At 39.6% G+C, this 27,297-nt stretch overlaps 1 protein-coding gene across 1 annotated transcript in view; it reads left to right on the forward strand.

The window, feature by feature from the left end:
* Positions 1-24,219, forward strand: part of TET2 (tet methylcytosine dioxygenase 2) — an 87,646-nt gene extending 63,427 nt beyond the window's left edge. Inside the window, exons 4-10 of the mRNA XM_024206559.1 lie at positions 6,732-6,825; positions 8,061-8,269; positions 9,607-9,757; positions 12,010-12,099; positions 13,472-13,609; positions 15,609-15,969; positions 21,175-24,219. Of these exons, the coding sequence (XP_024062327.1) occupies positions 6,732-6,825; positions 8,061-8,269; positions 9,607-9,757; positions 12,010-12,099; positions 13,472-13,609; positions 15,609-15,969; positions 21,175-22,577 (2,446 nt within the window). The 3' untranslated portion in view covers positions 22,578-24,219. The remainder of the gene's footprint in view (positions 1-6,731; positions 6,826-8,060; positions 8,270-9,606; positions 9,758-12,009; positions 12,100-13,471; positions 13,610-15,608; positions 15,970-21,174) is intronic.
* The last annotated feature ends 3,078 nt before the right edge of the window (positions 24,220-27,297 follow it).

The raw sequence follows: 27,297 nt of genomic DNA on the forward strand, positions 1-27,297 counted from the left end.
TAGTACTCACGTTCTTGAGCCACTGCAGGACAGCTTGACATTGGCATAGTCGTGACAGGATTCACATACCACAGGTCAATTAAGGTTATAGATCTTAACCCCAGCACTACTAAAAGTTTTAAATTGATACTGAGAGTTCTAAAAGATAAATAATAGACACAATGAGTGAACCACAGTCATATGATGGTCTTGTGAGAAAAGAACTTGAACAGTTACATTTGGAGAGTGGACCATCCTATAAAAAGAAGGCCCCACTTCAAGAGCTGAGAACTTTGCTCATAAGTTTTGACCAGACACCAGGGGAAGAAGAGGTGGTGGAGCCCTAGGACCCTCCTACCCTAGATGCCACAGAGGAGACCACCACAGGGAAACTGGCCCAATTGACCTGAGAGCCCAAGAAGAACGCAAGCACCAGTGACCGATAGCAGAACTGCCAATCAGGGAGGCCAAGGCAGCAGAAGAGAGAGCCCACTTGAATCTGATGGAAGTTCAAGCAATGCAGCTCAAAATACTGGAGCAACAAAAAGAGCTTCTCCATGCAGTGAGTACACCCCACCACCACCACCATGCAAGGGAGTGGGAGAAAGTCCACCCAACTTATAAAGAAACTGACTGTATAGAAGAGTTCCTGTCCACCTTTGAGAGACTATGTGGGATGCACTATATCCCAGCAGAGAAACAGATGTCTATCCTCTTAACCAGATTAACTGGGAAAGCCAGACAAGTTTTTAATGATATGGAGGAGGGTGATGCCATGGTGTATATAAAATTTAAAGAAAACATATTGAAAAGATTTAAGATTACCCCTGAGACTTATCAGTTTAAGTATAGAAACCTCAGAATGTTTGACAATGTCAGTCATCTTGAATATGTACATAAAATGTGTAATTATATGAGAAAATGGGAAATGGAGGTTGTAGCCCTTGGGAGGTGCCAGGATAATGGCGACTTGTGATGATGAGGAATGCTGAAGGTGAACATGGAAAACAGATCTGATGGCTCAGAAGCAATTGTTATGGGTAGTTACAGATGTGAGAAAGGCAGCCATCTGTGACAAATAGCCAACCACAGTTTTCGAGGCTGAAGAAATTGCTGATAAATATGTTGCATTAAGGGCCCATGGCGAGTGTAAATCCCAGGGGAAGGGAAATCTTCATGTCACCCAGGTTAAGAAGAAAGAGGAGATTGGAAATAAATGTAACCCCAACTTTGATTTAAAAAAAAAATAACAACAACAAAGGAACCCAGGGTTTAAAATCCCCTACCAAAAGGGAAATCAAGTAGTCTGTCATCACTGTGGGGCTCCCCGCCATATAAAATCATATTGCCTAAAACTTAAGGTGACCTCACAATCCACACCCCCATATGCCACAGTGAATGACGCTACCCTTGCTTCAGAGGCAGCAATAGAGCAGGAGAAGATAATAGTGAACTATATTAGGACTGAACCTTAGGAAGGTAGTTCAGAATTTATGTAAAATGCTAAATGGAAATGGCATAGATTGTAAGGTCCTCGCTTTGGTCAAGGAAAGTTTGGTAAGGGAGGAAGACAGACTTCCTGATAAGAGTTTAAATATATTAAGCTTTGGCTGAATACTCTGTACCTTTGGCCAAAGTCTACCTTAAGTTTGAGGATTTTAAAGGAGATATTATTGTGGGTATTAGGAATCTACTTCCCACTGATATTGTAATAGGTAGTGATACCTTAGCCATGTCTAAGCAGGTTAATGTCATAACTTGCAGCCAGAAAGAGTATAGCTGTACTTCACCTGGCTTATCTACAGACAGCTGGGAGGGCTGCAAGGGGGAGGGAAATACCCTCAGTCCTTTATAAGCTGTGAGTAACAGTCTCTCCCCAGAGATTCCATGGCTTTGCCAGAGTCTGCTCTTAACTTAAGTAAAACACAAAAGGAATTTATTGAGGCTCAACAGGCTGATCCTTCCCTGCACCAGGAGAGGAGTGCAGCTCAGAATAATACCCTGACTGGGGAAGGAAAGGGTAGATTTTTTTTCTAGAAGGAGGTTTGTTGTAGAGGGAGGCTTCCATAAGGAAAAGGAGGCACCGTGGTGAAGTTTGCAAGCAGGTGCTTATGTTTGATAAGTACAGGACAGCGTGGCTGCAGGTAGTTCCTGATTGCCCCTTTGTTGGACATTTAGGGGTGAAGGGAACCTGTGATAGGCTCCAACAGAATTTTTATTAGCCTCACATGTGTGAGACAGGAAAAAAAAACTGTAAGAGTTGTGTCATATGTCAGAAGCATAAAAGGTTAAATGGACTCTGCAAGGCACCTTGGCAGCCATTGCCCATCATTAAGGAAGTGTTTGCCAAAGTGTCTGTAGACATTGTGGGACCCCTACCCAGACCTTCCAGGAATGGAAAGAAATGTATACTGGCTGTGGTGGATTCTGCCACCAGGTACCTGAAATGAGAGTTCTATCTAATGTACAAGTGGAACCTGTGGCTACTGCCCTAATGACCAGTTATAGCAGGGTAGGTTTTCCCAGGGAAATCTTGTCAAATTGTGTTGCAAATTTCATGCTTGTCGTTTTCAGAAAGTTACAGGAGTTGTGTGGAGTGAGGCATATAAAGGCCACCACAATCATCCAGAAACTAATGTGCTGGTAGAAAGATTCAGTAGGCTATTGAAGTCTATGATGAGGATGTGTGAGAGGATGACTGAGATGTTTGCTCCCTTGTTTGTGTACCCCAAGAGTCTACGTGGTTTTCCCTCTTTGATCTCCTTTACGAGAGACAGGTGAGGGCACCTCTCGATTTAATTCAAGACTCTGGGAGGGTAGTACAAAGGAGTTAGGAAAGCCAGGGGGAGGGGGGGAGAATGCCACTCATTCTAAAGACAATTTAATGGCTATGATGGACTTAGTGCATCAGAACCTTGAAAGGAGTCAGACGTCTCAGAAAGCTTGGTATGACAGGCATGCTAGAGAAAGTCTTCTATATAGGTGACTTGGTATTGATTCCTGTGAGGGAAAACAAGATACAAGATTGCTGGGAGGGACCTTTCGAAGTAAAAGAGAGAGGGAATGAGGTCACTTATGATGTAATGAAACCCCATGGCAGGGGAGCTGTGCAAACAGTACATGTCAGTAGATTGAAGGCTCACCATGACAGAGAGATGGCGATGAATATGATTTGTTATACTTCTGAGGGAACACTTTCTTCAACTTTAATGGATTTGGTCAAGGAAAGTAACGAAGAGGCTACTCCGGAGAGCACTGAGATTTGAGAGGGTTTGAACCTAGCCAAAAGCGGGAGATATTGGTTCTCTTGAAATACCACAGGCAGGGGCATTCATTTTCCAACCTCCCGGGTTTAATTAAAAATAATGCATTCCATTGAAACTACAGCACCCTGCCCTGCTCCTAGCAGAGCCTATGCTAATAGCGAATTGCAAAGACAAATTCAGGAGGAATTGTAGAGCATGGTAGACGTGGGAGTGATCACTAAATCAAAAAGTCCCTGGGTGTCTCCTGTTGTGATGGTACCTAAAAGGGATAAACCATGAGATTTTGTTTGGATTTTAGAAATGTACACACCATCACCCAACCTAATTCCTACCCCAAACCCTGGATAGAGGACCAGTAGAGACATCCAAGTTTATTCTTCCCATCAGCTGAGTTTTCAACTCAAAGCACAAGTGAAGGGAATAAAACCCCCTAACAAGAAGGAACTGTATCTTTATGCTGCTTGGACTCTGGGGGGCAAGGATAACTGGGCATAAGAAAAAAGATCTCCAGTGCTTAGCCTGGGTTAGCCCTAAAGGATGTCTAGAGCTTGTTTATTATAGAAACTTCTATTATTTTTGAAACTTAAGATTGGAACTCATTTGTGTGTATATATGTTTACCTGCTTTAACCTTGTAAACAACTTTCTTGTTTCCTTTTCCTTGTTAATAAATCTTCAGATAGTTTATTATATGATTGGCTACAAGCATTTTCTTTGGTGTGAGATATAAAGTGCAACTGATCTGGGGTAAGTGACCAATCTTTTAGGACTGGGGGTAGCCTGAATGTTGCTGTGATCTTTGGTGTATGAGTTCATCTATCACAAAGGCAGGCTCACCTGGGTAGCAAGACAGATCGGAGTACCCAAGGGGACTGTCTCTGACTCCATGTGAAGGCTATTGTAGTGCCTGAGGAGTTCACACTTGATAATTGGTTGGTGAAATCTGAGTAAGGAACTCACAACCAATTTGGGGTTTGACAGTCTGCCCCGTGGTTAGTACTCACGCTCCTGAGCCACTGCAGGGCAGCTTGATAGGGTGGGTGGACCATATCCCACACTCCTCACTGCGCAGGGGAGCACGCATCTTTAGAAGGTGGCACAGGCCGCACCTGGGATGCAGTATGTTTGTGACTCCACAGCATTCCCAGCTCAGGGCTTTAGTTCTACCATTTAGGCCTTAATATTTACATTTAATCAGTAAAACAGAAAATCCTACATATGAGACTTTGGCAGCGTTATAGAAGAAACCTTAATTTTTCAAACTTTTTGACTTTTGAGGGCTTGATTTCACAGCTTATTGTATTCACTTTTTTGCATTTAATTTCTGCTGTTTTGGCATAAGGAGAAGATCTAGAGGTATTTTGGTTGACAACCCTCATACTCTCAGCTGGCTTCGCCAGAAAAGCTCAAAAATGACTTGAACAGAAGCAGGCTGGGAGTCTTTTATATTGTAGGAGCTGTGTGGTTCAAGATGGCTGAGGAACTACAACGCTATTTGGCTCTTGCAGCTAATACTGCATCCCTAAGTCAACCTTCCTTTAAAACACACACTGAAATAACTATACAAATATTCTAAAACACAGGTATGCAATTGCTGAGTTTAAACATACATAACATTGACATTACTGAACTGGCTTTCAACACACTTGGCTTTATTTTTAAGTCTTCAGATCTACAAAGCAAGCTAGGTCTGGAATTTCTAGTTATGTGAGAACAAATGTCTCGCATGAATCCATGGAAACGTGTGTTTATCTTTTTCCCTCATCCACCCTCTACACTGCTCACATAACTCAAAACTATCAGCTCCTATCTTGCAACTTAAGGAAAGAGGTCAGAAGAGATAAAAAGTATATCTTATCTTCACTGTATAATTTACTGTTGTGAGAATAATATTATAGAAACATATTGCAGTGCAACCTGATTAGCTAATTGGTAGGAAAAAAAGGTTTTATAAAGAATTAAAACTGTTTTGCACATGGTTAATTTTTTTTAAAAACAGCTGTACATTAACATCTCAGCCTTTAACTAGGAAAAAGGCGATATACTAATTGCCTTTACCACATGTGTAGTCCAACATGATTGGGATTTTAGCTATATAATTACCTGGGGTAGTATGGAATTGCAACTCCATAGCACCACATCTAGGAATTAGTCCTTTTTCCCCTTCTTTTACTCATGAAGAAAATATAATACAAACATTTGTATTTAATTTGAACACATAAATAAGAAAAGCAAAACTGAACGTTCCAATAGCAGAGTTAACTTTGCCACACGACACACATGTAATGCTTTCTATTACTAGTTAGAATACTACATATATAGTAGACGGTGATCTGGGCCAAATGCTACCCTCATTTATGTCCATACAATACCACTGATGTCAACAGAGTTGCACAAGTCCACCTAAAAACAGGAATTGGCCCAATTATGAAATGTGGCTAAGTTAATGTTTCTGTTGGAACCATGATGTTGCATTTACTGAGAGCTGTTCAAATTTGCAACTAAGTGGGCTGTTTCAACTTTGGTACGCTATTGTGTTGTGCAGAAGGGTACCACAACATCAGCAATGGCCTTAGGCAAATGCCTCTGTGGGACACGGAAGGAGGAGTGTGTTTAGAAATGACAACAAATCATGCAGTGATTGTTCTGCACAGCACAGGCTTCAAACTGCCAGCTGGTTCATGGCGGGGGTGGGGGGGGCATGGAGGGCTGACTATCTCCCCTTTGGGCTGTATGCTACTGCCTGTGGTTCTTACACACTCACAACTTTGGACCAGATTCCACTCCAAACGTGTAATTATTCCTGATTTACACCAAGATAAGTGAGAATCAAACCAGATCTCCAAATCTGCAAAGGTTTACAGACACATTATCAAAGGCATTATTTTAGTGTATCCTTTAGCCCTGCTTAGGTATAGAAGGCAGGCATAATCCTTATCCATACTAAATAATTAAATGCAACAAGTGACTAGGAATGGATGATAATCTACGAGCATGTCTTAAAATAAATGCTGATTTATGCTGTGTCTAAAGCAGAAGTCAGTATAGAAAGTGAGTTGAATGTAACTATTGCATCCCAACTATTCCATGACAACGATAAACTGAAAAAATGACTAGCTACAGTTTAAAAAAAAAAAGGGGGGTGGTTAAAATACCTATCAAATGAGTGTTTCCAAATGATCAAATACAGCAAATTCACTATAGAAAGGAGCTATCTGGTTTGAAAAATTTAGCACAGATGGACAATTTTAATCCTTTATGACCAACTAAATACATTTTACAAAATGGCCTCTTTCACCATAGCAACATATTATTGTACTGATATGAATAAGACTGAAACATTATGATTCATCCCTTCTTGCTTAGAGCTAAGAGTTTATTTCTTAAGATAAGACGAAGAAATGTGCTCAAATTTTAAGTATTTGTGCAGACCACATTCAAATTCAGCTGCTTATTGTATTTTTTTTTATTTGCTTGTTTGTTTAAGATTTGGACAGAAGGGTAAAGCTATAAGGATTGAGAGGGTCATCTATACTGGAAAAGAAGGCAAAAGTTCTCAGGGATGTCCTATTGCTAAATGGGTAAGAGTGATATCTACATGTCCTTAATAATCTAGTTCAGTTTGATCATTCATTCATGTATTTATTTTAGTTGAAGTAGAATTAAAACAGCTAAGTATCAACAATATTTCAGGCTGACCACTTGCCCACTCTGAGCCAGTTTCTGCCCTGACATCTTTGCAGTTCCTTCAGCTGAGTTGCATGCATGTGAGTGAAAGCAAAATTTGGCCTAGAGTTATGAAAAGGAAGATACATTCTTTTAGATATAAGATCCAGAATGTTAGACACGCTTTTTACTGTTACATTTAGCGTAGAAATAATTAAGAGGTGCAACAGCACTACAACAATGTTTTGAAAATACACTTTCTGATCAACAGAGGCCAGCACACTCTTTTAGTAAACATTGTCTGCTCTGGCATGATCATTACTGAGTACTTCGGGTCGGTTGATAGGAAACAAGATGAGGACAAATTGATGCCTTTTTAATGATAGTCTTTTTGTATCCCAGACTGTACCCTCTTGTAGAAATACCCACAGTAATATGGGCACTGAGAGGCAGGAACTGTCTTCCTACTTTGTTTGAACTTCACCTACCTACCACCGTATGCGTGCTGCCATAATGTTTACACATGATAATTAATAATAAGGGCACATGAGGTCACAAAACACAGAGGCTGACCTCAAGTTTGTAATTTATCATCTGGGCACAGCAGGAATCAGGGGAGAGAAATGAGGTCAGGCTCATCTGTGAAGCTTTTCTAATCTCTTCCCCCAATCTGTGTGGCTCTTGCAGAAGAGAGGCCTAAATTATTCACTGTTGCTTTAGGGAGGATTTATTTGGGTACAAATATCTACTGCCATCTCTGCAGAGGGAAATACCATGGGGAGTATCTAGCTTTTCCTGCCCCCCTACTACAGCAGTGCTCTGTTCTGCCATAGTACCCTCCTGGACACATTTCTGTTGGCTCAGAGATATTCTGCAAAGGTGGCATTGCACCTACCCCAACTCTCCTGTGCTCTTCGGACAGGATCTATCTCATCTAGACTCCCTCAGTTTCAGGAAACAGAAGGGAAATATCCAGGCCCTTATCACTATACTACTCAGTGGAGGCAAGAATCTGTGTGTCAGAAGCATCAAGGGGGAAAACATATATTGGCAAATGTAACTTTTTACCATTACTGTTGAGGTTTCATGTTCTCTTGCTTCTCATTAAGAAATGCCTTTTTTGGGGGGGATGGTGTTGCCGTACATGCAGGTAGTTCGTAGAAGTAGTGACGAAGAAAAGCTGCTTTGCTTGGTGCGGGAACGAGCTGGCCATACCTGTGAAACCGCAGTGATAGTGATCCTTATCCTGGTATGGGAGGGGATTTCCCTGAGTCTGGCAGACAAGCTGTATTCTGAACTCACCGACACTCTAAGGAAGTATGGCACACTCACAAACCGACGGTGTGCCCTGAATGAAGAGTAAGTGAAACAAATCATATTCTCCTTCCCCTTGAGTATGCAATCAAGCTACAGCCAAAAGGGCGGCTCTCAAACAAACACAAGTTCCACTTAAGTCTTGGATCTGATTTTCCTCTCTCTGGTTTTATACTGGTGTGTCACGATTAACCTCACTGGAGTTACTCTTGTTTTAGGCTGGTGTAAATGAGAACACAACAGGGCCCATTACTTCAGTGGTAATTGTACTTGCCCTTGTCTGACTGAGAGCAGAATTTGACTCACACAAGTTTATCTAGATCCAGTAGGACAAATTCTGTGTTGGATTTCACCCCATGTAACACCGGTGAAGTCATGGCAGGGGGGAGGATTTGGGTTCAAAAGCTGCAAGATGTTACATACACCGCTTTTAAAATTAGCCAATTCAGATTACATATTCAGGGCTTGAAGAAACTTCTCTCGAGAGCAAGCTACTTTTGAAATTTTGAAACCCTACTGTCCTTGGGTGGGAGACAAATTAAGCTTCATTAAAGTCAATGAAGACCTCTTTCTGCACTCACAATTACAAAATATCTCAATATAAAACAGACATTCAATATATGTGCTTTCCCATCTAGGCTCACGGGAGTGCATAAAGAGAATTAGCTGTACGATTTCTATATACCATTAAGTTGTGTGGCTACAGTGTTTAATGACAGTTCATTTTAAATCTCCCCTCACCCACAAAAAAATTGGAGAAGTGAGCACAAATTCTCTCAAGGCTTCATCTAAACAGAGAAGCACTTTAAAAAGCTTAGTGGCTAACAAAACCTTCATAGTCTGTCAAAATATTTAATGATTTGTAACATCTTTGTTTGAGTCAACTATTTTACAGCTAGGAAACTGTAGTTTGCTCTCCTTTATCTCTTTCTCCCTTTGATGGTTATACACAGAAAGAAACGCCATTCAGAACAAGGCTTACTTTATTACAAATATTCTGTTCTCTCTTTTTGGTAGCATGGCTTTGTTTCAGGAACTTAGTCCTATCCCAGTTGGCAGACAGCAGTGAGTTAACTAGTTTTTCCTAGGAAGTCAAGAGACCACTTATTCGACAAATGGGGCCAAAGTCAAGAGACCACTTTATCTTATGGGGCCAAAACCTGCCCAGGCTATTCAAACACAGAAAGCCAAAAAGAAGCAGATATCCTGCACTGATGGTGGGCAAATAAGGAGAAATGCCACACAAAAGAACTCTACCCCCATATACATGAACATGTACATTATTGACATGTATTGCATGAATTTTCAAGCATGCAGACTTTTACCCATGTATGGCTCTACATGCTGTTGATAGCCACATAAATGTTTCTCTTATTCCTTAGACGGACTTGTGCATGTCAAGGGCTGGACCCTGAGACTTGTGGTGCTTCTTTTTCCTTTGGTTGCTCCTGGAGCATGTACTACAATGGGTGCAAGTTTGCCAGAAGCAAGGTCCCAAGGAAGTTTAAGCTGCTGGGGGATGATCCAAAAGAGGTTGGTGTTAATTTTAAAGTGAAGTTTGCCTCATTGTATAAAATGTTTCTGTTGTTCCTGTGGAGTTGAGGTACAGTAGACACAGGGCCAGAATCTCATTTGAAATCCACCCACATAGGGAAATTAAGTAGTCAAAATGGATTTACCCTTGGCACTGAGCCAGCTTAACTGACTGCCAAAATGCTGACAGCAGGTCAAAACCATGAGACATGAAACGATATATGCAGATTTTGTGAAAGAGCAAGAAAGGGCATACCCAGAACAGTTGTGGCTATATCAGGCCCACAGACAAGCTTTGCACATGCAGTTTCCACAATGGCAGAATACAGGATGTACTAGGTTGAGGCATATAACTTTTTGCAGCTCCGAGCTGGACTAAATTGCATGGAGACAGTATGAGGGAGCTGTGAGATACAGTGGGAGTGAAAGAATGAAAGGACTGGGAGGACTCATTCAGTGGATGCTGCTGCCTCGCCAACAGTGTAGGAAAGGTTTCCAGAGTGGCCTCTAAGATGCTGTAAGTACTGGACCCAGAACTGCATGCTGATCATATCAAAGCATGTCATAGACCTCAGCAGCCGTGCCTGTAGCTGGGGAACAAGTTGATTTTGAAGTTCTGACTCCAGTGGGTTCTTGATACCCTCAGCTAACAGGGCTGCTAATTGTTAATGGGCTGCCTTTCTGTGGAGGGTTCTGCTGATTGCCTGGCTTACTTTTTTGGCACATACAAGTGCAAATGTGTCCCCTACGATGGGGCTTGTCTGCTGATGGATGGGCCACGTAACATACTAAAAGCTGGGGGCATTTTATGCAAAACCCATAATATTTAGCATTTCAGACATATAGTCAGTGACTTATCATGTAATTAGAGAGCTGGTCACATTTTTTGGATTCTCAAAATTTTTATGAAAAAGGCAAGAATTTTGATAACATTTATCATGGAATTTTTTTACTTTTTTTTAAACCATCTGTTCATGTGACATTTTTATGCCTTTGTACTCTATCTAGCAGGCATCATATGGTCTGTGGGTTATATTAGCACACTTGATATTCTATTAAAAATGTTAGCATCACTGAGACAGTTGTAACTTTTGACCCTCTTTTTCCACTCTATTATAAAATACCTATGCTTGATGAGACTGCAACAAAGAAAGCGTGATACGTATCACACGTGGGATCTACACAAAGACTCAAAGAAGAAGTGACATTTTATGAGTTGTAACTTGTAGGCTGGAAAGGAAAGCAACATAATGGTTCCAGGTTTTGATAGCAACCCAAAAAAAGGGACACAGTGAAAGGTTTTTGATAATGTCATACTGTGATTTTGGGTTCCTGTGAACCCAGAACTCAGATTGAAACTAGCATGTCAAACTTTTTTAACCAAATTAGTGCATACCAAAACTGATAGATTTTTCACAGCTTTTCACGTGCTTTCATGAACATACAAATTCCCAAAATGATTACATTTCTCTGTGTAAATCTGCTGCTTTTTAAAAACTTGGAATGAGGCCTGTATTTTTAATTTAAGAAACAGATCTGAAATTAGGATTCTGGGCATGAGAAAATAGTGGAGCAACTTAAATTTATTAGAGCACTTCATGTTTTTAAGAGCCTTTCATTTTGAAAGATTGTATCTCTCTTAAAAACAAAAAGTAAGTGGTCATTTGTATCCCAAATTGTTCTACACTAGCCACACCCACAACTCTTGATTGCTCAAAAACTGTCATTTTTTCAAAGTCTGAAGTATTCCAATAATTTTAAATTGCTACATAGAAAGATAATTTCATTGTATTGAAGTGTTATGATTTCAGAATGTAAAACTCTCAAATTAGATGGATTAAATTGATGCTGATTGGGCATTCGGTTATTTTTTCTTTTCTTTTTTTCTCTCAAGGTTTTTAAAAGGGAGATTTTTTTTTTTTTTTCAAAAAACTGTAATAACTAGTCATATCATGCTTGGGTTTAACCTTTACATAGTAGGGTACATCTTTTCTTATAAATCAGATGAGCGTTATATGATGCCTCCTCATAAGGATCATAGAAGCTCATTTCTGGACATATGTTGTGCTTTTAAAAACAGTAAAAGGGATCACTATAAGAATTACAAGGCATTTACAATGCATATTAGGCATTTATACCAGTCATCTCTGTAGTATCATAGTGTCCAGTAGCTTCTAAAGATGGTAGATTGCATATATAGTAATATGGGTGGTTAGATGATAATATGTTAACATTATTTCATCTGATAACAGGAAGAAAAGCTAGAGTCCAATTTGCAAAACCTATCAACTCTAATGGCACCTACCTACAAGAAACTTGCACCAGATGCATATAACAACCAGGTAGGTCAAAAAGAGTTGGCAAAGTCACTAAAATAATCTGATCTTTGCTTTACTTTGCTAATGCATGTTCTTTGCTGTAAGTTATTGTTTACAGTTTGTGCCAATATTGCTCTTATGTTAGACTAAATCTTGCTCACTCAATACATTATATAGCATTTAACACACTAGCAAACACTTTGCTCCTGTGATTGATAAGGTCCTTAAGGTTTCCAGATTCAGCATTATTCACTGGCTAAATTGACAGATGTTCGATTTCCCTGATTTACTCCAATCCAAACCTGTCTCTGCATGTTTGGTTCCAGGGCAAATCCATTATTGGATTTTCCAATTTAGATCCCGCAGAAATTCTACAAGAACATCTCATGCACCTTCAGCCCCATGGAATCTGAACATGATCCCTGTCTTTGTACTGGCCTTGAACCAGAACCCTAACCTCACTCTAATCCAGATTTGAATCCAAACACTGTCTCTTGTTTCAGATTGCACAGGTTCACATCTCTCAAGCTTTGCTTTGATTTTCAGATTTGAATGAAATAAATATCTCAAATTAAAAATAAAAATAATCACCAAACTAGCCAGGTTCTTCCTGGTGTGGAAGCCAAACCTCAAATTTCACATTTTAATGCCAACCCATAAATTTACTCAAAATAGGGCCCATGTTCACCTGAAAGGTTCATGAATCTTCGTGAAGTTTTTGACAACTTCTAACTTTCTAATAAAACGTGAAACCAAGAATTGTGTGTGACTTGTGGTTTCAGTGTGAACATTTCACAAAATTAGTAATGAAAACACAATAGAAAATATTGTGCTGATTATCAATAATCTATTTTTGAGCACCATCATGCTTGTTGTTATATCAAATATAGTGAAAGACTGTCAATGTGCCAAGAAATTACAATCTAATGGTCATATTCTGCACAGACTTCTCCATACAGCCCATTGGAAGTCAGTTTTCCAAGGAAATGCACTCTTCCTAAGTAGTTCAATATTTCTGAGCCTGTGTTTATAACTTAACAACATGCCAGACATTCAAACTATATACTGTATTTTATCATCTGAAGAAACGGGCCAATGCCAGGAAAATGAAAAGTAATCTTGAAGGAGAAGTATTGTCAGCTAAATACACAAATATAATAATGACAGAAGCATGGAGTTTGAACAATGGAAGGCAACATGGAACTGAGTAGCAAGAAAAGAAAGAGGAGCTTGTATTCTCATTTTTATTACCGTAAAGTAATTTCTTGGAATTGTTCACCTCTAAGAACTATACTCTGCCATTGCCAAGATATTAGGAGGCTAAGGTATTCAGTAGTAATTCCATGTAATGGGCTGTCCAGATAAGTTTCAGTGATTACTTGACTTCTGTTTCCAGATTGAGTATGAACACAGAGCGCCAGAGTGCCGTCTTGGTTTAAAAGAAGGTCGTCCATTCTCAGGGGTCACTGCCTGCCTGGATTTTTGTGCTCATGCTCACAGAGACTTGCACAATATGCAGAATGGGAGTACATTGGTAAGTCAGTGCTGCATAAAGCTGCCTTGTTTCAGCACTGATTTCTCATATTTAATTCATTATCTATATTTCTATTAAGCTTGCACATAAAGCTAATTGCTAAAAGAAGAGACATTCATCAGTAGCTGGAGCTAAAATGTGCAATCCGTACAGGATTTTTCATTTAAATGAGACTTTAGAGAAAGATCTAAAATAGATTTGGCTGAAAAACTTCAGTGGCACAGTTTTCCACTGGAAAATATAGTTTGAAATTGAAACAGTTAGTGAAATCAGTTTGATTTTGCCAAAATTCCATTTTGGAGAAAAAAAGGGGGCGGGAATTTACGATGATGCTAAAACTTCATATTTTGACATTTTTGGAGTGAAATATTGTGATTTGTCCTCTCAAAATGACTTTTCACTTTGAATTTTTAAAATTTTGTATTACATTTGAAATTTCAACTTTATTTCATATTATATTATAACCAAAAGATTTTGAGGTGGAAAGATTTTATTCCCTCAAATTTATTTTGCAGAAAATTCAAAATTTTCAGGTTTAATTTCAAATCAGAATAAAAACAAATGTCAAAATCCTCTCAAATATCATTTCTATTCTTTGGCCAGTACTAAATAAAACCCTTGCTCTTGTCCCACAAAACTCTGCTACTCTCCAGAACTCGACACTGAAAAATATAGCAGAGCAAGGCTAGCTGGCTTCATTGAATAGGAGAGTTTATGGCTTACTTCTATCTACTGCATGCTGTCAGTGAAAATATGCAAAAAAAAATGTGACTAGCTTGCTGTAATTTGAAGTAACTGCATCAGTGCGTGTAAGCAGGTGCTATTCTCACCATGGTCTGAGCAGAACATCCCAATATTTTACAAAGTCTAAACTTACTCCCTTCCTGGGGCTTGACTTTCTTCAAAACACTATTAACAAAATATACACTTCCGTCTGAGTTTTCTCCCCAAGACTGGCTGGTTTTCCTGCAGATCTTTCTGTCTTGCAGCTTCTCATTCCCTTTGAGAGATACCCCCATCACATCTTATATCCTGGATGGAGTTCACAAGATGTGCCTACTGCTATGTCTCTGCAGCAGTTCCTTGAATCTGTATCTGGCATTCAAATATCTAATGTGAGGTTGACTCAATGAAGGAGCCTGCATTCCAGTACAAGGCCCTAGAATCTGCCATACCATCACGCTGCCCTTGGAATTTTAGGGTGGTCTTTGAAAGTACACCTCTACCCCGATATAACGCGACCTGATATAACACGAATTCGGATATAACGTGGTAAAGCAGTGCTCTGGGGGGGCAGGGCTGCGCACTCTGGCGGATCAAAGCAAGTTCGATATAACGCGGTTTCACCTATAACGCGGTAAGATTTTTTGGCTCCCGAGGACAGTGTTATATCGGAGTAGAAGTGTATATGTAATGTCATGGGGTTGGTTTTTTTTTTATACTAAACAGCATTGCTAATATGTCGCTAGCTATCGTGCCACAACCTAAAAAAAATCTTGCTGGCTGTAGAGTTCCAGGGAGCCTAGCATTTCAGTTCCCTGACCATGGAATCATTAGCCCAAGAATTCACTTAACTTTTGGGAACACATGGCTATCCTGCCTACTTCCAGGTGGAATATGGAATGTGAGGAAAATACACATTTTATATAAAGTGTCCCTTAATATTGCCAAACATGGGAAAGGTGGCGGGGGGGGGAGGGAAGTTGCACGCTTGGATGCTGAATCTAGAAGCAAAAAAGAAGTTAAAGCTTAAACAATTTTCCAAAAAAAAGGGGGAGGGGCAGGGGTTAGCATTCAGTTGATACCTACATTGGATGCTCTATTCGGCATTACGTCGGTTATGTCATGAGCCTTGCAATCTGATGTTAGTGGTCAACTACCTGCCATTATAGAGTTATCTGAGCTGACCGTGTAATGCAAAATAGGCCAAAACTTCACAGAGTTTTCTGTTCTTCTCACGCTGATTTTTGATCGTTTTTCTACCATACCTTTGGGGCAGGTGTGCACACTAACCAGAGAAGACAATCGTGAAATTGGCCAAATGCCAGAAGATGAGCAGCTGCATGTACTCCCGTTATACAAAGTCTCTGATGTGGATGAGTTTGGAAGTACTGAAGGCCAGGAACAGAAAAAGAAGAATGGCAGCATTCAAGTTCTCAGCTCCTTTAGGCGCAAAGTAAGGATGCTGGCAGAGCCTGTTAAGACATGCAGGCAAAAGAAGTTAGAAGCCAAGAAAGCGGCAGCAGAAAAGCTTTCCTCCTTGGAGAATAGCTCTAGCAAAGCGGAAAAAGATAAGTCTGCAGCAGCACGCCACAAACAAGCCAGCTCGGAGGCTGCAGGTCATGCAAAACAGTTAGCAGGTAAATGCAAGAATATTCTATTAGTCAGTACACTTGTTAATAACAGTAACAGTAATTAACCATAGAAATGAAGGCAGTTTAGAAAGAGCCTTGAGAAAACCATGAGGCAGACTAATTGAAAGTCTCTGGTAAAGATAAAAAGTGGGGGGGAGAGAAGCAGGGGTGATGTCATTGTAGGGGTCTATTATAGATAGGCTTGGCAAAATTTGATTTTTATTTTTTTCAAATTTTGACTATTAATTTTTGTTTAAGATTTTTTTGTTTTAACAGTTTTTACTGTTGTTGGAAATTAAGGGGGGGATAGGATTGGGGCTGGGCTTTGGGCAGTACTGACAGCGGGGCTGCAGGGGGATCTCTACATGACCCAGGGGCCCAATACACTGGGGAGCAAGGCATGGAGGTGGCTGCAGTCCTGGCCTGACAGAGCAGAGACCCCCCAGCCAGGACTGCAATGAGGGGACAAGCCCGCAGCCACGGCGTACTGACGAAAATTTCCTGCCTGAGGATGGCTCGAACACTCCTGGATGGTGGGTGAGTGAGTGAGCGAGCGAGGCCATGACAGCGCAGCTGCAGATGGCTCACCGCACTGCTACAGGGCTGGTGACACCCAATCCCTGCAGGCACAAGCAGGGGAGACTGCATTCCCACCAATGCGGATCAATATTTTTTTCCATCCATTTCAATGTGTCAAGTGAAATCCATGTTTACCATCATATATTGATTTATATTAAATCCTGCCAAGCCTAACTATGGGCCACCAAGTCAAGAGGAGGAGGTGGATGAGGCATTCCTGGAACAAATAAAGGAACTCTCCAAAACACAAGGCCTGGTAGTAATGGGGGACTTTAACAACAGAAGTCTTAGAAAATGAAATGTATTGGGATAACTTTTGGTTTCAGAAGTTGGAGGAACTAACCAAGGGCACAGCCATTTTAGACTTCGTTCTGACTAACAGTGAGGAATTGGTTGTGAATCTGATGGTTGAAGGCAATTTGGGTGAAAATGAAATGATAGCTTTTATCATTATGATTCTAAGGAAACTAAGAGCAGCAAAATAAGGACAAGGGACATCAAAAAAGCTGAATTTAACAAACTCAGAGAACTGGAAAAGTAGAGCCTATAGAAAGAAAATCTAAAGGAAAAAGGAGTTCAGGAGGACCTGGCAGTTTCTCTGAGCGACAATATTAGAAGTGCAACAGCAAACTATTCTGATGCAAAGGAGAGATAGGAAGAATAGTAAAAGGCCAACAGACCAAAAGGTCTATTAGGAGCTTTTTAATTATCTGAAAATAAAAAAGGAATCCTACAAAAAATGGAAACATAGATGAATTACTAACAAGGAGTACAAAAGAATAGCACAACCATGTACATCCAAAATCAGAAAGGTGAAGGCACAAAATGAATAACATCTAGCCAGGGACATGAAAGGCAATAGGAAGAGGATCTATAAATATATTAGCAGTATGAGCAAGACAAAGGAAAGTGTAGGTCTTCTAATTAGGGGAAGGAGAGCTAATAACGGAAGACATCAAGAAGGCTGAGATGTTTAATGCCTATTTTGCTTCCATCTTCACTAAAAAAGTAAATTGTGACCAGAGACTTAACACAATTAATATTAATAAGGGGAAAGAAATGCAAGCCAGAATAGGGAAAGAACAGGTTAAAGAATATTTAGGTAAGTTAGATGTATTCAAGTCAGCCTGGCCTGATGAAATTCATCTTACGGTACTTAAAGAACTAGCTGAAGCAGTTTCTGAACCATTAACAGTTATCGTTGAGAACCTATGGAGGATGGATGAGGTCCAAGAGGACTGGAGAAGGGCAAACATAGCATCTGTCTTTAAAAGGGATAACAGAGAGGGATTATTGACCAGTCAGTGTAACTGATATCAGGAAAGATACTAGAACAAATTATCAAACAATCTGTTTGTAAGCACCTAGAGGATAATAAGGTGATAAGTAATAGGCAACATGGATTTGTCAAGAACAAATCATATCATACCAACCTAATTTCCTTCTTTGACCAGGCAACTGGCCTAGTGGATGGAGGAAAGCAGTAGACATGATTGTGACGTTGCACTCCTTATGATTTTATGAAAATATGCTAATGAGTGTGAATATAATGTAACTGGAATATGCTTCATCCAAAAAGTCTCTTGTAAGGTATCATTACAAAGCTTATAATCTACTGAATGTGATCATCCAATTTGTATAAATGTATCATTCTTGTATCTGAAACTAGAAATATGTAATTATGCAAAGTGTGGGCCATTAATGGTGGTTTAGAATCTTGATGGCTCCCATCAACTAGGACAATTGACTGTAGATGGCTCTGTTTACTTGCAAGCCTTCCTGTCAGTCAGGCCGGGAAGAATGAAGGCTTGGGATCTCACAGGACATGTGACTATGTCACCTGGTACTGGAATTGATCTTAAACCTGGTGATTTTCCATTTAGAAGGTGGGGTGGGGACCCAAAGAGACAAATGATTCCCGCCTTGTGCCAAAGGTATATAAGGGGGTGGAACAGAACAAAGTGGGCTGCAGTCATGAGAAATCCCCTAACTACCACCTGAGCTGAAACATGGACTGTACCAGGGGAAAGGATTGAGCCCAGACTAGAAAGGAGTCTAGTCTGTGAAAGAAGCTTATTGGAACATCTCTGAGGGTGAGGTTTCATCTGTAATCAGGTTCTTATTGTATTAGGCTTAGACTTGCATGTTTTTGTTTTATTTTGCTTGGTAATTTACTTTGTTCTGTCTGTTATTACTTGCAACCACTTAAATCCTACTTTTTATATTTAATAAAATCACTTTTTACTTATTAATAAACCCAGAGCAAGTAATTAATACCTGTGGGAGCAAACAGCTGTGCATATCTCTCTATCAGTGTTATAGAGGGCAAACAATTTATGAGTTTACCCCGTATACGCTTTATACAGCGTAAAACGGGTTTATTTGGGGTTTGGTCCCCATTAGGATCTGGGTGCTGGAAACAGGAGCACTCCTTAAGCTGTTTTCAGTTAAGCCTGCAGCTTGTGGGGGACATGGTTCAGACCTGGGTCTGTGTTTGCATCACGCTAGTGCAGGGATCGGCAACCTTTGGCACGTGGCCCGCCAGGGCAAGCACCCTGGCGGGCCGGGCCAGTTTGTTTACCTGCCGCGTCTGCAGGTTTGGCAGATCGCGGCTCCCACTGGCCGTGGTTCGCCGCTCCAGGCCAATGGGGGTGGCGGGAATCGGCGGCCAGCACATCCTTCAGCCTGCACCGCTTCCCGCCATCCCCATTGGCCTGGAGCGGTGAACCATGGCCAGTGGGAGCCGCGATCTGCCGAACCTACGGACGCGGCAGGTAAACAAACCGGCCTGGCCTGCCAGGATGCTTATCCTGGCGGGCCGCGGGCCAAAGGTTGCCGATCCCTAGGCTAGTGTGTCTGGCTCAACAAGACAGACTACTGAAGTTCCAAGCTGCCAGGGAAAACGGGCTCAGAGGTAGTCTCAGCACATCAGGTGGCAGTCCCAACGGGGTTCTCTGTCACCATGATACCTTGATTTTCGTAAGGCTTTTGACACAGGCCCACATTATATTCTCATAAGCAAACTAAGGAAATGTAATCTAGGTTAAATTACTATACAGTGGGTGCAAAACTGGTTGAAAGACCATAATCAGAGTAATTATCAGTAGTCTGCTGTCAAACTGGAGGGGGACATACATAGTGGGGTCTGTCCTGGGTCCAGTACTAGTCAATATTTTAATTAATGACTTGGATAATGGAGTGGAGAATATGCTTATACAATTTATGGATGACATCAAGCAGGGAGAGGTTGGTAGCACTTGGAGGACAGGATTAGATTTCAAAACAGCCTTGACAAATGGGAGAAATGGTGTGAAATCAACAGGATGAAATTCAGTTAAGACAAGGGCAAAGTACTTCACTTAGGAAAGAAAAATCAAATGCACAACTACAAAATGGGGAATAACTGGCCAGGCAGTAGTATTGCTGAAAAGGATCTGGAGGTTATACTGGATCACAAATTGAGTATGAGTCAACAGTGTGATGCAGTTGTAAAACAAGCTAATATTCTGGGCTATATTAACAGGAGTGTCCTTTGTAAGACATACAAAGTAATTATCCTGCTCTACTCAGCACTGGTGAGGCCTCAGCTGGAGTACTGCATCCAACTCTGGGTGCCACACTTTCGGAAAGATGTAGACAAATTGGAGAGAGTCCAGAGAAGAGCAACAAAAAACCTGTGAGGAAAGGGTAAAAAGACTGAGCATATTCAGCATTGAGAGAAGATGACGGAGGGTGGATCTGATAACAATCTTCAAATATGTTAAGGGTTTTAAAAAGAGGACTCAAGTATCAGGGGGTAGCCGTGTTAGTCTGTATCTACAAAAACAACAAGGAGTCTGGTGGCACCTTAAAGACTAACAGATTTATTTGGGCATAAGCTTTTACCCACGAAAGCTTATGCCCCAAAAAAGAGGACTGTGATCAATTGTTCTCCATATCTACTGAATGTAGGACAAGAAGTTATCTGTTTAATCTGCAGCAAGTGAGTTTTATGTTAGATATTAGGAAAATCTTTCTAACTATAAGGGTAATTAAGTTCTGGAATAAGTTACCAAAAGAGGTTATGGAATCCTCATCATTGGAGGTTTTCAAGAACAGGTTGGACAAACACATGTCAGGGATGGTCTAGATATACCTAGTCCTGTCTCAGCCCAGGGGTTACATGACCTCTTGAGGTCCCTTCCAGCCCTATATTTCGCTGATTCTCTGGCCTATAGAATTTATAGGTATTTAGGTGTCTAGAGATGCAGATAGGTACCTAACACCCTCTATGTTAACTCTCCATCAATGGGAGTTAGGCACTTATCTGCAACACTAAGCACCTTAAATACCTTTAAAAATCTGGCAGGTTCCTTTTAGAGGCTGCTTTTGAAAATTTAGCCCTTATATTTTATGCATTTGACTCTTCTCTAGGACAGGTCACACTATGACTTTTGTTCCAAGTTTTCACATATCATCTTGCCAGAAACTTGGAAAAGTAGAAGTGTTTAGTCAACTGTAAGAGGAATTGTATTTGTATTTCTAGAAAGGGATCCTTCTTTTAATCTATGTAGGAAATGTAATGGAAATTGCTTTGGTGTTTTCATCTAGAGTCAATGTAAACATTTTTTGTTTTTGTTTTCCCGTCTGCAGATCTTTTACGTCTTTCAGGACCAGCCGTGCTACAACAGCAGCAACATCAACAGCGTACTCTCGCTAACAGCCCTCAGTCAAACCCTGTCAACTCTTACTCTGGTTCAGGTCCTGCCAATCTTTACATGAGGCTGCCTAATCCAGCCAATGCTCATCCAAGCTCTTCATACACTTCAGATCTCTATGGAGGGTCCAACCCCATAAACCTTTATAGAACCTCATCACAACCTTCAGGGTCTTATTTGAATTCTTCCAATCCTATGAACCCTTATTCAGGATCACTAAGTCAAAATAACCAATATCCACCTTACCAATGCAATGGAAACATGCCTATGGACAACTGCCCCTCTTACTTGGGTTCCTACCCTTCACAACCTCAACACTTGGACTTATATAGGTATCAGAGCCAAGACCCTTTATCTAAACTAAGTCTGCCACCCATTCATACACTATACCAGCATAGACTTGGGAATAACCAGAGTTTTGGTTCCAAGTACTTGAATTATGGAAACCAAAATATGCAGGTAGACCCTTTTAATAATTGCACCAATAGACCAAATGTACACCACGCAGGGTCTTTTTCCCCTTACTCCACCCTTGAGACTGACAGCCACTTTATGGATGTTGCCTCAAGATTAAAATCTAATTTTAGTAATCCAAGTGTGGACTATACTTCCATGAATAAAAATGGTGAACATCCCCTACATCCACCTTCACATCTAGCACATGATTACCACTCAGCTTCAAGTATATTCAGTGGTCCTCCTCATTCACTACATCTCCAAAATAAGGATAGTGAAATGACTTCACATACAGCTAATGGGTTGTCTAATATGCTTCCAGGTCTTAACCACGATAGGACTACTCCCCAACATAGTTTAAATAAAACTGATAGTCTGAATCCAGAGAAAGCAGAGGATCCCGATGATGTCTGGTCAGATAGCGAGCACAGCTTTCTGGATGCAGATATTGGAGGAGTGGCAGTTGCCCCATCTCATGGGTCAATTCTCATTGAATGTGCAAAACGTGAGCTCCATGCAACGACCCCCTTGAAAAATCCCAACAGGAACCATCCCACAAGGATATCACTTGTCTTCTATCAACATAAGAGTATGAATGAGCCAAAACATGGCCTGGCTCTGTGGGAGGCAAAGATGGCTGAGAAGGCAAGAGAAAAAGAAGAGGAGTGTGAAAAATATGGTCCCGATTACGTGCCTCAAAAATCTTATGGCAAAAAATCAAAGCGGGAGCCTACTGAATCACATGAACCCTCAGAACCAACATACGTGCGCTTTGTCAAGTCTCTTGCACAAAGGACTATGTCAGTCACCACAAACTCCACAGTAACTACATCTCCATATGCCTTTACACGGGTTACAGGGCCTTACAACAGATATATATAACTTCACACCTTTGTTGTTTACCTCATTTTAAAAAACAAATTGTCAATCGAATAGTTCTCAGTTAGGTTGCAGGGAGGGGTGGGCAGGGAAAGAAACAGTATTTTCATTAAACTTGTCAATGGAAAAACCTCAGCACACCAGCAAAAAGAGGTAATCTTACCACCGCACTTATTTTCCACTGACTTGTAAGTGGTCACAGATGGCATGTGGAAACAAGACCAAAGCATCCTATGCAAAAAACAAAAAAAAAAAAGTGTTTCACAATTTACATTTAAAAACACTGGCTCCATTATTGGAAGAGAGAATCTGCAAATGTAACTTTTTTCCTTACAGTTTTGCACATCTGTGACCACTTTTAATAATATCGACTTTGCATAGTTATGGAACAGGAGCAAAAAATTAAAATACTGTAGTATTACAACAGCAGGAATCTTAAAATACCATCTGGTGCTGAATCTATGATGTACTGAAATACTGGAATTATGGCTTTTTAACATGCAGTTTTTACTGTAATCTTAATAGTCTCTTGATTTTATTTAACAAAATAGATACATATAGAACATAATGAATAGACAGCAAAACACTGAATTTGTTTGGATATTCTAAAACATGGTGCTATCTAAGAAAATGGTGTCTTTATTATAACCGTTGAACAGTTAATGCCTTTATAATAGATTAAAATGTTAATGGTGTATTCAAATATCCTTGAACAACAGGGGGGACCTTTTCATTCATGTTTGTATCAAATTTGCCTGTTACTAAAACACGCTTACTTTTTAACATATGGGAATTAAAGACCTCTGGATTTTGCTCATCCAGTCAAGTCCTTGTTAAGGGACAATAATATATAGAGAGATATTTTTTTTTAAAATAGTGTTTCAGAAGCACTTTGTCTACCTAAGCTTGGCAACTTGAACAGTGCTAAGGTACTAAGACATTAAAAGAAAGAAAGAACGTTTACTTTGATTTTAAAATGCAAAGATTTTTTTTTTAAAGCTTTTAAATACTTTTGGCTTTAGCCATACATCTGCTGGTGGGCTACATATCCATTTTTAATAAGTCAGTTACAGTAGAAATGGGGTTTACTGGATACAAGGGAATGCTTTAGTACACAACACACATTTTACTGGTGCTCATCTCTCACAGCTATACTGTAACAGTTTTTTACAATTATTATGACAAGTTTATTGCTCAAATGAGTACAGTTTTAAGGAGAGAATTTTATATTAACCACAGGTAATAATTAGCAGCATGTGACAGGTTCTACAACTAGTTAGCTTAGGTTTCTGCTATTTCTAAAAGATCTGTATGCTCTTCAGATAATTGAATGGCAGATTGTTTTTGTGTTAATAATTATATAAATTGTGGTGTATGTCATTTCTCAGTGTAAGTGTCCTCTTTTCCAGGAAGATTGAGCAGACTGATGCCTACATAAAATTAATGAAGAAGGTTAGTTCTGTGTGATTCCATTGATTAAATGGAGGGGAAAAGGCAGCTGGCTTGCTGTGGTGGTTTTAAATCATTAATTTCTATAAAAAAAAAAGCAAAAGTTGTATAGTAAATTAAATTGTAAACAAAACCTTCTTTTTTAATGCAATGCTTTAGTATTTTAGTACTGTAAAAATTATATATACATATATATATACACACACACACACATATATATATATATATATATATATATATATATATATATATATATATATTTGGGTTTGAAGCTGAATTCACATCATGGTGCTACTCAGCCTGCTACAAATATATCATAATGTGAGCTAAAAATACATTAAAAGATTTGAGTGATGTTCCTACTTGTCATATACCTCAACACTAGTTTGGCAATAGGATATTGAACTGAGAGTGAAAGTTTATAATATTGTATACCACCTCCCCCGCCCCCCATAGCCTTTGAAAAAAATACCTTTTGTCTCAGTACTTGATATTTTAGCAAGTATAACTTGAACTTCAACCTTTTTTTTTTTCCTAAAAATTCAGGGATATTTCAGCTCATGTTCTCCTTATGCCAACATGTCACCTGTGTGTATGTAAAGCTGTTGTAGGTTAATAAATATATTATTCTTGTGGGTTTTATTTTATTTTTTTCAGGGATTTAACTCTTCTCTTTTGAATCCCTCTTCTACTTTTACTTGTATATATATTGATGTAACAAACTAATTTTGTAAATTTGTTAGCTCTTTTTATTGTAATGAAAGTGTTTAAAAGTTTTAGACTTGTTTTGCCTATTTCAAACAAAGAAAGAAAGTAGAATGCACTGAGCTAATTAAAGGGAAAATTGTAAGGCAGAGGTTTGGCAAGTGACCGTTTGCTAGAGTGTTTCAAATCACTCTCTAAACAAGGCTTCTGGGATACTGTAATGAATAAAATATTTTTTTTTAAAAAGGTACAGTCTGTATGAGGGCTTCCCTAAACAAACAAACCTCCATCATTTAGCTATTTGTTGTGCAATATACTGTAAGATTGATCTAAAGACGTTGTCTAGCGGAATTACAACCTAATTCTATTCAATAAAAGGAGGCCTTTTTGGTTTTATTGGTCAAATATTTATATTCTGGCAATTTTTGAAATTCTTAGTATGTGGCTTTACCACTATAAATACAAAAAAAAATTTAAAAATGTTTGTTTTCATTGAAACAGGAGTTTCAAGTTTTTTAAACCTTAACTATAATTTCCTTATGTATTAGGTTAATTAAATCATTTTAAAATTTAATCTCTCGATTTTTTTTTTATTTGAATCATATCCATCATGCCATCCATAGTTGATGTTTGGTTAATATACCATTCACTGTCATTTGCCAAACTGCTGGCAAACAATAGCAGGAAGCTTAGTTGGGGATTCAATTATGTATTGTAAATACCTAAACTGTAATTTAGGTGTACAGAACCCTGCCTCAGAATGAATGAAAAAGCAGACATAAAATTGTGTGTATAGGATTATCAGGTTGACTATAGCCATACTTGAAGATGCTTCTGAGTGGTGTCAACTTTACTTGAATGAATTTTTCATCTTGATTGACGCACAGTGGTGTAAAGTTCACTTCTAAAGCTAGTGGTTAACTTGTGTAGGAAACTTTAGCAGTTTGACACTAAGGTAATGAACTTCTGTGTGTTTTTTCCATGCTTATGTTCTACCTTTTTTTTTTATTATTTTAACTTTAGTTTCACTCATTTTCATGAAATGTTTGGTAAGTCTATAAAAATCTGAGGATGGTTATAAATACTGTAAGTATTGTAATGTAATGAATGCAGGTTATTTGAAAGCTGTTTATTATTATATCATTCCTGATAACGCTGAGATGTGGGTGTTTTTAATAAAATTTATATTTATTTAATGCACTCAAAGTCTGTCTTACAGAAACTTGTCTTTCATGATGAGTAATTTTTCCCAAGCACGTACAGCCAACAAGAGAATGTATACAGTTCTGGTTTGCTCAGGTCAAGGAAAAGGTCAGTAAACTGAAAAGGATTGGAAGAAGCCAAAGAAAAATGATTAAAGGGCTGCAGAAATTTGGAGAAACTAGAGTTAAAGAGGTATTGCTTTGCTAAACACAGCTAAGGGGAAAACATAACTATCAACAAATACTTAAAGTTTGAAGCCACAAAAGAAAGAAGATTATTTAGGGTGGATTAAGAAGGATGGTCTAACTAATTACTCCTGATACAGTTGAGTACAAGAAAGTTTAGGCTGAACATGGGGAAAAATCTAATGGTCTAGCTGTTTAAAATCTAAAATATTACACTCTGAAACTGTCTGAATGTTCTGCAAGCTGCACAACCACATGTGGACTTCAGTCGTTTAGCGGCTTGACAAACACAGTGGGCCAGAACAGCAACTAGTGCAAATCAGCATCGTTCCATTGGCTTCAATTATACTGGCTTCACTAACACTCTTTAGGAGCTGGCTAAGAACATTTAAATGAGGGAATAATCCCACTGACTTTATTGGTATAAGAACATAATTATGGCCATACTGAGTCCGACCAATGGTCCCTCTAGTCGAGTGGCCGGCACCAGATCTGTTCATTCCTTCTGAAGTGACAGTTTATTGAGTGATCCATCCCATTATCCAGTCCCACCTTCTGGCAGTCAGAGGTTTAAGATACACCCAGGACATGGGGGTTGCATCCCCGACAATATTGACTAATAAGTTCATTGAGGCTAGGTCCATCAATGGCTATCTAATTCTTTTTAGAAGCCAGTTATACCTCTGGCATCCTCTGGCATCGAGTTCCACAGATTGTGCATTGTGTGAAGAAGTACTTCCTTATGTTTGTTCTAAATCTGCTGCCTATTAATTTCACTGGGAGGCCCCTGGTTCTTGTATTACATGAAGGGGAAAATAATACTTATGCATTTTCTCCACACCATTCATGATTTTACAGAGCTCTATAATATACCCCGTGACAGGATCCCTGGGGTGCAGCCTGGGACTGTGGGACCGCTGTGCCCCCTTAACACTCCAGTCTGGGCTGTCTCTCACAGTGCTTTTGCTAGTGACAAGCAGCAAACCCCTCTGGGTGCTGTTATCACTCAGCACAACCGCATGTGAAGCCCTACACCCATCTAGATTGCACGAATGCTCTCAAAACCACGCATGAATCACATAGAGAAAGGCACCAGCCAAATCCCCCCCAGTTCCCAGCCTTGTACCTCAGGAATATACCATCTTGCACTGCTCAAGACCCTTTCTTGAGCAATGCAAGTT

The sequence above is a fragment of the Terrapene carolina genome, unplaced genomic scaffold, assembly GCF_002925995.2.
Source record: "Terrapene carolina triunguis isolate 2854851 unplaced genomic scaffold, T_m_triunguis-2.0 Scaffold706, whole genome shotgun sequence".
NCBI classification, from domain to species: Eukaryota; Metazoa; Chordata; order Testudines; family Emydidae; genus Terrapene; species Terrapene triunguis.